This window comes from Letharia columbiana (genome assembly GCF_014066305.1).
Source record: "Letharia columbiana isolate WasteWater2 chromosome Unknown Sc0000062_s0, whole genome shotgun sequence".
NCBI classification, from domain to species: Eukaryota; Fungi; Ascomycota; class Lecanoromycetes; order Lecanorales; family Parmeliaceae; genus Letharia; species Letharia columbiana.
Genome location: NW_023501106.1, coordinates 197,212 through 211,731, shown reverse-complemented (window position 1 = coordinate 211,731; position 14,520 = coordinate 197,212). Strand labels below are relative to the sequence as shown.

Below are 14,520 nucleotides of genomic sequence, written 5' to 3'. Positions count from 1 at the left end.
AGAAGGTTTTCAGGGATAATGAAATTGTAGCGTTCGCTTCTGGAGAGGAGAGCTGGTGGAGTTCTGGTGCCACGTATAGTGTGAATTTCTAATAAGAATAGAGGTTGTCATAAATTCAGTACCTAATTGATTGAGATACCTTACCTATCGGCACCAGCTCAATTCCGAGGTGGCGCTCGAAAGCGTAAAGTAAAGTAGAGTAGAGTAGAGTAAAGTAAAGTACGTGCATGTAAGGTATTAATATTCTACTCACAAGTCTGACATTTAGGACTGTGGGGGGGAAGGTGCAGCAGTCTGCAGACTAGCCGAGTAGAGTTCATCCTTGTGGCTGAAGCTAATGCTGTCAGGTTTGTCCCCACGCCTCCCCACGGCAGTGATCAACTGCAGCCTCTCCTATAAGGGGAACTTCCGAGGGACAATTCAACACAAAGCGACATATCAACTGCTTGAGCCTCAATTCCAGCAAATCCAATATGGCAATGTCCACTACCCTCGTATCCCTCCGACGCCGATAATGCATGCGGCCTCCGCAACGGGTAAAATGAACGACACCGTTCAAAATAACATTATCACTGCTAAACTTTGGTCGTGGTCATCTCGCTGCTTAGGCCTGTCAGGCCAAGCCAGGAGTGTTGTATACTGATTACTGGTGACTGGCTCTAATCCGTGTGCAAATTTTAAACAATGAGCGTGAGCGGTGATTAGCTTTGGCTAAATGATTCTTTCATGCGAAGAGTCTAAAGGCTGGGAGCGATCATTTGATTCTAACCGGGATATGATTTGGTTGAAGGGGTTTTGACATGATGAGAATTCAGCGATTGGTGCGAGAGTGGTCCATAAAAGAGTCAGAGATACTCGAGGGTAGAATCACATCGAGCTTTCGAGGTGGGGGTAAAGAGTGATAGGTGTGTGTACTTTAATGATGATGTTCTTACTTTAGGGATGTGATATGTGATAATGAAAACCCCGCAATAGCGCCAAATTTCTCCATTGGCGGCACGTGGAGTTTCTTCGGCGAAAGAGGAAAAATTCAACCTCCAACGACAACGAGTAGAAGCCTTATCCTCACCATCAACGGTTTAAACGTCTCCACGTAACCTCCACATGACACTCCGCCAAATTATAATTCTGGCTTCCTGAAGTCTGATTTAAGGGGATACTGACAAGAGGAATAGAATGGAAAAGGTGTATATGGTGTAAGTATGCAAAAGACGCGAGTAATCATCCACGGCTTGAAGTGGGGGATGGCTTGAGATAAGTATTTTATTTTACCGTATCTTACTTACTTTAGCTCGTCTCATAATCCGTGCTGATTAACATCCGCCTTGCCTTGCCTTGCCTTGCCTTACCTTGCCTTGCCTTGCCTTGCCTCCTTTGCCAGTCTACTCCAAGGGCATGAGTGAGTCTAAAACTCTCTAGAACGGCGCCTACCCACCAATGTGCAATCATATTGGACTCGACTAAGCTCGCATTCCTCATATATACTTTGCCGTACTTTGCCCTTCCCCTAAAAACCATTGCTCACTCTACCCTAACAGAGCTGAGACAATTTCTTCCCCTTGAAATCTTTTATCCGACCAAGGCATTAAGCTGCCAGGTAGCGTTGTCACATGCATCATGCAGGGCACTCCCAAAAAGAATATCTCCCGGACGGTTCAGGTGCCCAACCTTATACTTGCCTCAAGTCACTTTCCCCATACCCACATACCTTGCATATTTAAATTGCTTGCAGTCGACGCTGCACGGACCTCGTCCTGCTGGCTGTCAGACGGGCCTGACCGCTGTATCAGGCTCTGCTAGGTATGGAGCGTGCTTCCGTGGAGCGTCTGCCAATGGCTACTGTAGTAGGTCTCTTCGTCCTTTTCCACCATATGCGACCCGTTTGACCTTCCATGGGCCTTACATGCCTCACCATATGCTTTCCCATTATCCGAAGCTTCTACGCGAGTCTAAAGCCTTGGATGTGTGATGGGCATTTAGTGGGTCATCTCATATCCATCCCTTCGTGCTCGCCTTGTTCTTCAACCCGTATATAAAACGCGTATCCGTCCCATTTACCAACCCTCCGACGTATTCCTCTTTCTTCCTCCTCAGCAAGCTGCGTCGGCATCCCTTGATCCTGATTAGCCCTTTCGTTCGACGTTGACACCACAAAATGGGTGGCCAGGCTTCGAATCAACTAACGGTGGCAAACGCTCTCGAGATAGCCAAAGCCAATCAGAACGGGCAAATCCCTCCAGCCGTTACACAAACTCTTGAAAGAAACATTGGGGATATCTGGCGTCGTATCCAAACCCAACCTTCGACATATGTGATGAGAAAGGAGGAGTTCGCCGTGTTCACTTACTACCGCAGCCGTTATGACAATAATGCTGTGGCACAACAAGCCGTTGCCAGATTCTGGAATCATTACAAAGGCGACGCACCCCGAGTCGATGGCGCACGGTCATCTTCCAGCACGCCATCGGCTTCTGGCGGCCCGTCCTCCCCTCGGGGACAAGGTTCTTCTGGAGGCCGATAGGTTTCTAGCATGAGGTCTCACGCGGGAACGCTGCATTATTGGCTCCCATCGTATCTTACCCGCACCTCTTCCGCCACTGGGACCAATCGCATAGGTCAAACTCTTCCCTCTACTTGGATTCCCTATCGCATCTCTTCGGCTCATGTTTGGCTCCACCGGACTATGGGTCTGCGTAAACAGCACGGCGGACAAGGTCACCCTGACGGCGGTGATCTACATTGTTTAACCGACACCACCTAGTCTAATTGCGCTCCTGGATGACTGCGTGCACCTCCATGACTGGGAAAGTCCTTATCCCATCCATGTTTCCCGCTTCCAAAGTCATCCTTTCTACAGGTCCCTGGACATGCTCTCGATTGAAGTGCGGTTGACGTCGTCGAATACGCCAATCAAGGCACACAGAGCCGAATAGACGCGTCCGAGCGGGCAATTCGCCGCCATTGGCCTACTGAGGCCTTAGCGTCCAAATTCCGACGCTCCGGACTCCACCTTTGCATCGATGAGCGTTTCTCCAGGCTACGTACAGAACTAGCGCGCGATCAACGGCACCAAATTCACTACCCGCGCAACTGTTGCCCTCTGCCGGACATTTACAGCGTGTCTCTTAGAGGCCGTTATTCTTCACTGGGACCTCATAATTTGATCTCTACTTGCTTTCAATATTGCTCAGATACGTCGATGGCTTCGCTATGATCGGCTCCGGACCAGGCTAATATGCACTTGAACTTGCGTCTATTGTCACCGCGGTGGACATGAATTTCCTTCATAATTCTTCGGATGACAGATTCTTGCATTACTCTAGCTCTGCAATACAACACCGTGACACCTCTAGTTTCAAAGGCCAATGCATTGTGCCTCTATCAGCAGAAGACTCAACAACATTCTTCGCAAGCAGGGAATGTTGGAATGCAACCCCCACCCCATCAGCAGCTGCACACCTTTCTTCACAATACTCTTCCATGCAATTTCGTAAGCGCAATCGCACGTCGGCTTTCCAAAGCTGTATAACTCCTGACTAAACTTCCTGTTCAAGACCCTACCCAGCGCACTCTTTCAAGGTTCATAGCTTTGGGGGGTATGAAAAATGCGTCCCGATCATGTTTCCCCAAAGAAATGGAGGTTGGGAGGCTAGCACATCTTCATGTCTTTTCACAACGACTAAGCAGTAGACGGGGCTGGAGGAATTAAATAATGATAGAAGTAACGCGCTCCTTCTTCATGGTCTACCCCTCCCTGGTTTCTAGGTCGTCACCCTTTCTATTACTCATCAGCTGTCATCGTCACTGTCCTCAATCAAGCTGTCACCGCTCTCTAAAGTACTAGGACCATGCCTTGGTCCACGAGATATATCAATTGCATCAGTACCCTCTGCGCACTCCTCTTACTGTCTCAGCCCGTAGCAGGGACAGGATTCGTCCCACGAGATTTTGCGTCCGACGAGGCTATCGCGCGCCGAGTCTGCGAACCAGCGGCGCCAGATGTCAGCGAGTCATCGGTGCGTCCTCTCCGACAAGCCGTAGTGAAATCTCTACTGACATCATTCAGATCATTGCCAATGTTTGCAACGAGACTCTTGCCAATGACTCTCCCACATGTTCCAACCAAATGTGGGCGCTTTGGTCAACCATCCCAGCTTCGCTCTTGTGCTGATGCTCGTTCAGGACCGTACACATGCAACAATCTGCCGCCAACACCTGTGGCCAGTATTTCGATCTTTTCCATGGCTGCTTGATGGCCAACAATAATGATCACACGGCTTGCTCTGATTCACTCCTAGGCTACCAAGACTGCAACAATTACACGTTAGTCATCTTTAGGACATGTGCTTTACCTTTCTTGTCTAATGCCTCCACAGAATGCAAGCTTACGCCTACTGTGGCTGCTACTTTACTCTCCCAGCATCACTAGCCGAATGCGCAGACGAACAACTTCAGCCCCAAGCTCAAGATACCGCAATGGTCTCACCAACAAGCGCGCCTGTGACCGCCATATCGACCGACTCAGACACGGTAGCTGCCGTTGCAAGCGCTGATAAAGAACCTACGCCGGCTGTCCTCGCCGTCAGTGGAACAGCACCATCCCCGTCCAGCCAAAGTACCATCCCAACCGATCCTCGAACCCCCAGCGCCCCCACGCTCCGTATCACCTCCCTCCCCATCAAGTGGGCCACGCCCTCTACCGATCTCGGCAACGCGTGGACCCCGAGCGCAGCACGAAGCACGAGTACGGAGCCCAGCACCGTCGTGGTGACATACACAACTACACTCACCGCGGCTGAGTATACTACGACAGCGACAGTCACCTTTGCTTCCATCACCACGGTCTATACTTGTACGGACGGCGGCGACGTAACACTTCCAGCTCCCGTATCAGCAGCGCCGGCGCTCATCGGCCCTGCGCCAATCGTGTCGGCGCTTAGAGGTCCCGAGACTTTTGCACCTCACTCCGCCGTGGAGCCGGCGCAAAGTGCGGGAGCAAGGATAGCGGAGGGAACAACAGAGCAGACTGGGGATCCGGTGACCTCGACCTTTCCGTCTGTGGCGGCGCCGGCGCTGAGTACAGGGGTTGGACCACCCGAGGCAACGGTAGGGAGAAATGGGAGTGCGGTGTGCGCGAGGTGTAGAAGAAGGTCAAAGATATTCTAAGACATCGGCAGTGGGTGAGATTGGCGGATTGTGGGGAAATGGTTGGGCTTGATTTGTCTATCTGGCTTTTTGAGACGTGAGAGAACCGAGGGTTGCGTCTCCGTAGGTCCGTAAACTCGAGAGAGATTGTTTTTTAGCAAAGTCAACATTTTAATCAAACTATAGCTAGGGAGAACCTCTCAACTCTCACCCAGCCACGATGAAGATGAAATTCCACAGTATCCGATCGTCGTTCCTACTCCTCATCACGACGTAGTCACACCAGTACCACAGCTCGTATCAACAATCCAAACCCCTTTCATATCCAACAACGTGAGCGTTCACAAAAGGTCTACAGACCCAACGACCTCCATCCGCCCAATCCCGAAGGGAGAGAGAAAGAACCCCAACACCTACCCACAAAAAGCCCACCCGACCCCCCCGAACCTCTCAACACCGCCCATTGCCCCCTCTCAGCCCGGTCGTCTTCATCCGGCGCAGCAAGCACAGGCCGCGCTGCGCGAATCGTCTCCCCGTTCTAATCTTCGTCTCCCATACTTTGAAGGGATGTGGAAAGAAGGGGTGAGATTAGCAATGGGTCGTTGATTATCTGTTGTGGAAGTTGTGGGATTCCTGCAGAGGTGCTCAGCTCAGTAGGTAGTGATGCAATCGTTAGAGGGGTGGTTGATCCAATTAGGCCCTGATATGACTGTGGGCATGGAGCATGGTGAAGAAAGGGGTCGCTGGTGATACCCAATTACATTGACACATATGAAGTGAAATATCAAAGGCGTGACGAGGATACAGAGAAGATAATTGGAAGAGCGGTAGACAGTGGTCCGGTGTTAGCACTAAAGAGTCTACAATTCGAACCTTCAGGGTACCCCAACACATTCGTGTTCATCGAGTATGCAAGTCCAAGACCAATAAACATACTTGCGGAACGCTGTTCATTAATACACAAGTACTCACGGAAAGGTCTTGATTGATAGTTAGAGCTCCTAAGCTGTTGCCACTCGAGCCATTGCAACTACCAATGCATACCTTTTCAGCCAAGCTACACCTCTCTACACTTCTCGATCTCTCTTGTACTCACCTCGCCTTCGCTCTACACATTCTCACCCTAAATCCACGCCACTTTTGATGCTTTAGCTATCCCGCTCCATTCAATTTCCATTCTCGCCTTCGCTTTTGTGTCCTTGTGCATGGATACCGTGTTTCCTCCATGCCGGACGCGTAGTCTAGACTAGCCGGAACGCCCTTTGCTCATGCCGCGGGTATGATGATGCCGCTAAATCGTGTAAGAGGTAAAACAATAAGTACTCAGCCAATATCCAGCTGCATCCGACGCCTGGGTGAGCCTTCGCCTATGCTGCGCGTCAGTAGTAGTCTGCAGCGAAGGGCCGTGCAGAAGCCGGTCGTGACGGCAGGCAATTCCGCGATCGCCATCGCGTCTTCATTTCATAACATCTCCTCCATCCATGGGCACTCCAGGGGGAGGATTATGCTGCGCAGGCATGTGTTGATACTGATGGTGCGCATAGCTATTGCTAGGCACGCGACTGACCTGGGGTGGGAAATGTGGTTGCTGTTGGGGGCTCTGGCTGTAATGCGGCTGCGGAGATGCATAGCCTCGCATAGGCGTTGCTATGTCGCGTTAGCAGTGAATAGAGTCTCCGCGTCGAGCATCTTACTGTGTTGAGGTGGTTGTTGTGCATAGATCGGCGTACCGTACTGCTGATTACCCACGTACACTGGAGGCTGCCCTTGATAAGAGCCTTGATGTATCATAGGCGTTGCTCTCCCGGGACTGGGAAATCCACTTGGCGGCTGCGACTGCCCACCATACGGAGCAGCTTGTCCAGGAGCGAAAATTGGCATTTGGGGCCCGGGCATACCATGTGGACCCATGAAACTTCCCTGAGAGGAATTATGGACCATCATTGGAGCCGAAAACTGTTGCCCTGGGGATTGTCCATACGGTGGGCCGCCGTGGACCGGTCTAAAGGCTTGTGGTTGAGGAGCACCAGGGCCTATAACATGGGGCGGCGCTGGTTGGCCATACCCATATGGTACTTGACCCATTGGCGGTGGGTAGGCCAGATAAGGTCCTTGTACCCGAGATGTTGAATATGCCGAAGACTGTGATGGAGACGGATGCATGCGGTGCTCATCGTAATGATGGGGCACGCCAGGAAAATGATGTGGCTGTGGCGGACCCGGGTACGGGACCTGCTGAGGAGCATGCAAATGAGGAACCCCTTGCGGAGCGTGCTGCAAATGGGCAGGTAATTGATGCAAGAGGGCTGAATTGACCGGAGAGGCTGTTGATTGTTGTGGAGAGACACCGCGCGACGCTGGCGGTGGATCTTCATACATATCTTTGTAGGACTTGAAGTTCTCGTCACTCTTCACCTGTGTCCAGGTGACTGGGGTCGCATGAGCATAGACAATGCCGCCATTCGCAGCATAGTCTTTTGCTTTCCCCTCTTTTTGCGCTTTCTCCCTGAGACGCTTCAAAGGATTGAAGTTCTCCAGGATGGAAGGTCTCTCGCCAGACGAAACCGGTTTTTTGGTGCCAAAGAAATCGCTCGGACTTGGAGCTCGAGACATAGGCCTAGCGTTGGCACTTGATCTTGGACTGGAAGCAGCGCTGGGCAGTCCAGTGGGCTTGAACGTATTAGCCGCTGGGTTAGGCTTGAACACGTTGAATTTGGCAGAAGCTGCAGAAGTTGGGGTTCGTACAGTGCTTGATGCTTGTGAGTTAGGCACCTGAGCAGCGTTGGCGATAGGTCTGGGAGGCTTCTGGGCACTGTGAATTGGAAGTGGGGTCGGAATGGATGCTGGCATGCCAGCTTTGTGTCGGCCATGATTTTCGGCTAAGCGATGGCTGAGAAGACCCTGACCGTTTTGCGAAGAGGGAAGGAAGTTCGAAAACTGCTGTTGCTTATCACGCGGTGGCATGCCAGCTTGCGGGCCTCGCGGAGGCATTCCTTGTCGAAAATTTGTATATTCCTGCCGCTCGGCGGTGTTTGGGGGAGCCCGTGTTCCATCTTGCTTTGACTCGACAGGGATTTTGGTTGATGGCTGATCTGCGGAACTAGCCGACGTCTTCGGAGGCGTGGCCGCTTTTTGTTCGGCCTCACGCTGAGCCTTCTCCACGATCTCATGCTGTTTTGCTGTGTCCTTTGCAAGAATGGGGACTAAATCTTTAGGTACGGGCGTATGAAGCTTGAAGTTCGTCGAGAACTTCTTCAAATCGTTCAACTTGATAGCTTTGTCATGACTCACCCGTTTGCGGCGGTCATCTGCGAGTCTATTCTTCTCGAACATGGCGAAATTTCGAAACGAATCTAATACCTCGGTTACCTCGGTCTCCACATTAGCGGTGGCGTTAGGAGTCGCTGCTTTGGAGGTATCCGGTGGGCGTGGTGTACTGGCAGCAACTGCTTTGCTTGTAGAGACATCTTTGACGGCTTCTTTCTTGACATCTTCCGACTTTACATCACCAGAAGTTGTTGCCGCTGCGCTATTTTCAGCTGGTCTTACTGCTGTATTTGTTTGTACTTGAGGACTCGCATCTGATCGAGCAATCTGAGAAGAGATGATTGCGGAATCTACGGGTGCACCTGCCACGGTTGGTTTCCCGCTCAGTGGTCTGCGAGCTGGTGGCATGTATCTGTTTGACTGGCTAGATTGAAGAGGTGGGTAATCTGCTCCCTGGCGACGGACGCCGCTGTATCTGCTTAATGTTTAGCTTCGTTTTCCGCAAATAAGGAGGTTTTGCTCACTTCTCCTCCTCGTCGAGCCCACCGTCCTCGTCAATCATCCCGCGTTCCTCTCGCATGTGGGCATTGCTGGTTGATGTTCCTTCAATATCCTGTGCAAGGCGTATTGCTGCTGCTTCACGCTCGCGATATGAAGGATTTGACCGGTCGATTCTCGTTGTGTAGATGTTTTCATCGTAGTCACTCTTTAGGCCAAAGAGCTGTTCGTTCGCTTTGAACTGATCCCATGCCCCTCCCGACCCTGAACCCTCAAGAGAGAGATCAACATCGGTATCCGCGGTGGAAGTCCAGCGCTGCAATTGTCGTTCACGAAATGCAAGGTTGCCCGAAATGTCAGTGTCTGTGCGAAACCCTGTTGTAGAACCTACAAGGCGTTATTATAGAGTTGATGGTGTTTGGCCATGCAGAGGGATTGTTACCATTTTGGTGCTTATCTTGAGCACCTAGCCCGACACCTTCAACAGCAAGATCTGTCACATCGTGGATATCGAATAACATTGTGTGGTCTTCGCCAACACCAACAAAGGCTCCCATCTCATCTTGGGTGCCATTGACCTCACTTTTCTCGGTTGTCTTGATCTGCTGCACCATCTTGAGTATGTAAGTGGACTCATTGTGTTCCAGAGATGCTCCGAAGAAAATCCCGGAGAAAACTTCACCATTCTTCAATGTCACAGTAGCAGTAAGGCCCTATAACCATGAGATTTGTTAGAGATTCATGAATGCTTGGTCTCATCTCGGTCGCTTACCATGAAATTTACCAGCAGGTACATTAGCCGCTCATTTGCGAGCTTCTCTATACTCGCCTCCTGGTTGATTGCAGCTCTGTGGACATTGTTTTTAGCCTGAGGTCCAACCCCATTCTGTTGACCAGAAGTAGTCGATCGCTGAGTGATAGGATTCATGCCGGATGTCCAAGCCTTCTGAGGAACGTTGCGTCTGTAAATCGCATGTGAGCCTGGGTTTATCTCATGCTTGGATTGGAATTCTCGATTGGATGACAAGATCGGGAAGGGAGAAGGGGACTTGTGATTTTTCGACAGCTGGAGAGGGAAGGGTAAGGCAGATCGAAGGTACGGCTGAGCAGAGACCAGTGCAAGGGAGGATGACTCCCAACGCTGTACAAAGGCCCTCACATCATACAATTGCAGATGGCGTGATGTAGAGATATGCCACTTACTTTTGGACTCCATCATGGAGGTTTCCCGCCTGCTTTCGATTGCCATCGCTAGGCTTGCTGCCAGCACTTCCGGCAGGCTTAGGCTGCTGCTTCCCGGTGCTGGACATTGTAGGTCCGGTAGGATTTCCTTCTGCGCTTGGCCCGCCATTCACCATTGCGGTGGCCATTGTCACGACAGGCCGGGGTTGGTGCCCGGACGGTCAACCCCCCGACCGGGAGCGAGAGACCGGTGAAATGTACTTGTCCTGTGTCTCAAGCCGCCGTCAAAAAAGACTCTAAAGAGATGCAGGATGTGTGAGAGGTTGAGAAAGACCGCTGAGGCCAATTGAAAGGAGAGTCAGACGAGGCAGGGAGTAGATGTTGAAGGGTGGTGGAAATCTGTTTCGGGGCAGAAGTTAATTCGTCCAGGGCACTTCTGGCGGAAAAGCCGCGTTCCGCTGGAGCTTACCTTAGGTCAGGCTAGCGGTTCAAGAGGACGAATTGTAATTCGTAAGTAGATATTGAGTTGTTGAGTAGGTATGAGCTGGGAGATATGCTGATAGCTGTGTGATTTGCATGCGGAGTAAAGTAGAAGATTTTATACTGTGTATAGCTTCTTGTGGGTGGATGGGAGGTCCTGCGCAGTACGGGAGATGGAGTAATCGATTGAGTGGATTTTGTGAGGGTGAGCAAAACGGAGCTTTACTTAATTGATTAGTGCAAAACTGGAGAGCGCCAAGCAAGAGCGCCAAGCAAGAGCGCCAAGCAAGAGCGCCAAGCACGTGCAATACGGCGCTAGGCGAGGCTGGTGAGGCCGTCTGAAAGCGGCTTCCTACGAACCTAAGTACTGACTGTACGCAAAGAACTCACAGCCGGCTTCCTGTAGCAGTGCAGTTCAGCACAGCATAAATGGCCGGTCAAATCATCGGCTTTCTTCGATGAAGCATCCTTTTTTGCACTCACTGCCTTCAATACTGCGACTGCCCGTGTCACCAGGATATGAGGAGCCATGCAAACCCTTTCCAATTCCCAACGCCCAGAGAAGAAAAGGCCCGCCGTGGAACCATCCAACCCACCTCCAACCGCAGCAGCACCTGAGCCTAGTTCTCAAACGCAATCGGGCGCACGAACGTCTTCCGGTTCGTCAAGGTCATCGACGTATAAAAAAGCCAACGTATGTTTTATGGCCTTTCCCTTAGATGTTGGAGGGTAACAATGCCATTGGAACGTCTACACCTGACTAACATTGTACCTCGTCATTAGCCAGGCCAACAGCTTTCCCAGATAGAGAAGAGCGTTACCCACTTACTCATAGCCACAAAACAGCTACTGGAAACGCTCACGCAGTGGTCACGAGACAATGCAACCGAGGGCGATGTCTCAGATGTTTATGTCCGCCTCGGATATGAATTCAACATTGCATGCCGCGCTTTCAATAGTATCGGCGTCGATACCGCCGATCTTGGGCCGGTGCCAGAGCTTCTACGGACAATTCTTGAGGAAACGCTGAGCCAAGAAGCCAATCCAGCAAGCCTTGACCTGTTTCTACCCCAAATACGCGACATCATCATCGGTCTTCTCCATGGGTTGAAAAGGAAGCAGTCGAGATTGAGATCAAAAACTAGCAAGGAGGGTGGACCGAGTGGAGCTGTCAGCAGCCTTGGCTCGACCGGTAGCGCTAGTAGTCTCAATACAGGCTTGACCCAGATGTTGGATGACGTTCCCACCCGGAGATCAGGTGTGCAAAGTTCAGAGCGGCGCGCTGGCAGTGGAAGTACTTTAAATGGACACATGATTGGTGGAGAAACAAGCAACGGAGAGGACCAGAGTGTTCCCCCACGCTTTTCCTCTATACAACCCACCCGTCACAACAGTGGCGGCGGTCCGGGAGACAACACACCGAGTCGAAACTCCAACCGTGAGAGCCAGAGGCGCATGCCCACGTCTTTCTCGGACTCCTCTTTCTCAAGCACCGCTTCGCAATCCACGTCTGTACTGTCACCGCCTTCCGATGGGGAGACGCTACCTAGTCACCAAACCGCGGCTATACACCGACCAGCATCTCAGTCCCAGTCCCAGAGGGAAACTCTTCCAAATATGCAACCGCCTCCTCCACCTCCACCAAAACAGCAAGATGCCTTGGCCGCATTGCAGAGAGGAGGCGACCTAGAACGAAGAGCTTCGAGACGCTACTCAGCCTATCAGATATCAAGGCACCTCGGAGCTTCCCCAAATGGCGTTCCTATGCTACCCCCAGCGCAGAACTCTCCAGTCCCCAATCGAGGCAGAGATGTTAGAGAGTCGATGAACGCTGTGCGAGTTCGGGGTTCAGGCATTCTGAGCCGGCAGAAGTCTGTCAAGGAGCCCTCACCAGTCAGGAATAATATATCCGCGAACCGTATATCTGAAGAGAGCAGCCACAGCAACGAGGCCCAAGAGGCACGTCCGCAAGGCGATGTGCAGAACACTGATGGCCTGAGCTCCAAGGCAGCTGACGGCCCATCCGGACCGGCTACCAGAAGCCCTGATATTGATCATCCCAAGATGCGTGCGACTCTAACAAGCCCACCCGATGGGTTGCCGGCTTACAACACGGCTGACGCCGGCGACCTAGAATCTATCAAGCGCCTTCCACGAGCTACGGCCGATGGAAAGAGCAGCTATTCTCAGCCTGTCGATGGCGATCAGACGAGTCAAGATTTTGTGCCAGAGCAGTCCCCGCAACCAGGCAAAGAACTCACACTATTCCTGCAGTATAAGTCGCAAATTAAAAAATTCCTCCTTCCAGAGGGCTCGGACGACTTGTCTATGGCAAGGTTACAACTTGCATTCATTGAGAAATTTGCTTGGAACACCCACAATAATGGGAATGACCTGCCCGAGATCTATATCCAAGACCCTGTGTCCGGCGTACGGCATGAGCTAGAGGATCTCCGGGACGTGAAGGACCGGTCAGTCTTGGTGTTGAACGTGGAAGTATTGGATGAAGTAAAAAGACACATCGATGAAGGCCTCGGAGGCTTGCGAAAAATGGTTGAGGGCGTTCGCAATGCAGTTGACGGGCAGCAAAGTGCCTTGCAACGAGTTTCTGAGCGTCAGCAAGACACTACCAGAGAAATGGCGCGCCTCTCTATCACCCCTAAGGTAAATCCAGCTCCAATCAGGTCTTTTGAAAAGCCGAGAGTCAACGGTATTCAACTATCAACATCCCCAAAAGCTCCGAAAGTGCCAGCGAATCAGATCACAGGCATCCAGGATCTACGACAAGATCTCGCGGTTGTTCGTCAGACGTTCTCATCCCTTGTATCAGATATGAATAGTTCCATGGCCACAGTGCAATCTAATGCATCATCAATCAAGACGATGGCCATTGAAGGAGTGCTGCCAGGCCTGGATGATTCAACAGGCCGAGCATACGTTAACTCAGGCAAGAAGAGCCTAGGTGAAGAGTCAGAGAACATTGTCAATCGTGTCGACGATCTTCAGGATATAGTGGAAGACCTTCGTAAAGATGTGGTCATGCGTGGTGTTCGACCACTCCCACGTCAACTGGAGAAAGTCAGCAAGAGCATCAGCACAGCGACTGCGGATCTTAAGAAGATGCAAGAGTTCCTTAGGCGAGAGAAACCCATCTGGACAAAGATCTGGGAAAAGGAACTTGAGCTTGTATGCAATGACAGAGACCTTCTGACAATGCAAGAAGAGCTCGCTACGGACTTGGAAGACGATCTAGACAAGGCCACGCAGACGTTTGCTTTGGTCGAGCAGGCCACCAAGCAGCAAAATCTGCAATCCGGTCAAGGCAGTGCTGTTTCTTTACGTAGTACCTCCAAAGGATTGGCAGCAATTTCGACAGACCAAGTCATGGATCCCATGAAAGCTAAAGACGGAGTTCTAGGAGAGGTCAGAGCTCTACGGCCCAACCACGAGACGAGGCTTGAAGCAATTGAGCGCGCGGAGAAGGCAAGACACAGAGAGCTTGAGACCCGGCAAGAGGGTGAGTTCACAAAGGAGCTTGGAAGCTTCGTAGAAGAGGGAAAGCTCAAGAAAAGCGGTGGCGTTGAGGAAGCCGAGAGGCTGCGAAAGGCAAAGGATGACAAGAACAGACGAGAAGCATGGGAGAAGCAACAGGAGATGGCAGCGAGTAAGAGCAAGAATGCAGAGAACGCCCCGTCGGCATCAGAACGACTAAGCGACCCTCGTGCGAATGAGGACGATTCTACCAGTCACGAGCAGGACGCATCGGAGAGACCTGCTGTGGAGGAGCAGGTCGCGCCTGTAGAAGAAGGTGAGCGTGGATTGCCATCATACTCAAATAAAATTCTGCTAATAAAGTCTTCAAGAGTCATCGAGGCGGACTTCGTGGCTACCAGCAATTTTCACATCATGACATGATTGATCATTTGTCGTATGACTGCTCTCGAGGCA

General features: G+C 51.4%; 4 protein-coding genes across 4 annotated transcripts; 3 read left to right on the top strand and 1 right to left on the bottom strand.

Moving 5' to 3' along the window:
- Positions 1-1,802: 1,802 nt before the first annotated feature.
- On the top strand, positions 1,803-2,521 carry HO173_011478 (uncharacterized protein; the record flags this gene model as incomplete). The annotated part of the gene is made up of 2 exons (XM_037313358.1): positions 1,803-1,844; positions 2,168-2,521. The coding sequence occupies 2 exons, from the start codon at positions 1,803-1,805 to the stop codon at positions 2,519-2,521; spliced, it is 396 nt and encodes a 131-aa protein (XP_037159815.1).
- A 1,327-nt stretch (positions 2,522-3,848) lies between these two features.
- HO173_011477 (uncharacterized protein) lies at positions 3,849-5,166 on the top strand (the record flags this gene model as incomplete). Its single annotated transcript, XM_037313357.1, has 4 exons — positions 3,849-4,016; positions 4,067-4,128; positions 4,183-4,323; positions 4,377-5,166. The coding sequence occupies 4 exons, from the start codon at positions 3,849-3,851 to the stop codon at positions 5,164-5,166; spliced, it is 1,161 nt and encodes a 386-aa protein (XP_037159814.1).
- Positions 5,167-6,601: 1,435 nt separating this feature from the next.
- Positions 6,602-10,280, bottom strand: HO173_011476 (uncharacterized protein; the record flags this gene model as incomplete). The annotated part of the gene is made up of 6 exons (XM_037313356.1): positions 6,602-6,792; positions 6,840-8,887; positions 8,937-9,297; positions 9,353-9,623; positions 9,683-9,872; positions 10,114-10,280. The coding sequence occupies 6 exons, from the start codon at positions 10,278-10,280 to the stop codon at positions 6,602-6,604; spliced, it is 3,228 nt and encodes a 1,075-aa protein (XP_037159813.1).
- An 821-nt stretch (positions 10,281-11,101) lies between these two features.
- HO173_011475 (uncharacterized protein) lies at positions 11,102-14,487 on the top strand (the record flags this gene model as incomplete). Its single annotated transcript, XM_037313355.1, has 2 exons — positions 11,102-11,266; positions 11,356-14,487. The coding sequence occupies 2 exons, from the start codon at positions 11,102-11,104 to the stop codon at positions 14,485-14,487; spliced, it is 3,297 nt and encodes a 1,098-aa protein (XP_037159812.1).
- Positions 14,488-14,520: the final 33 nt, after the last annotated feature.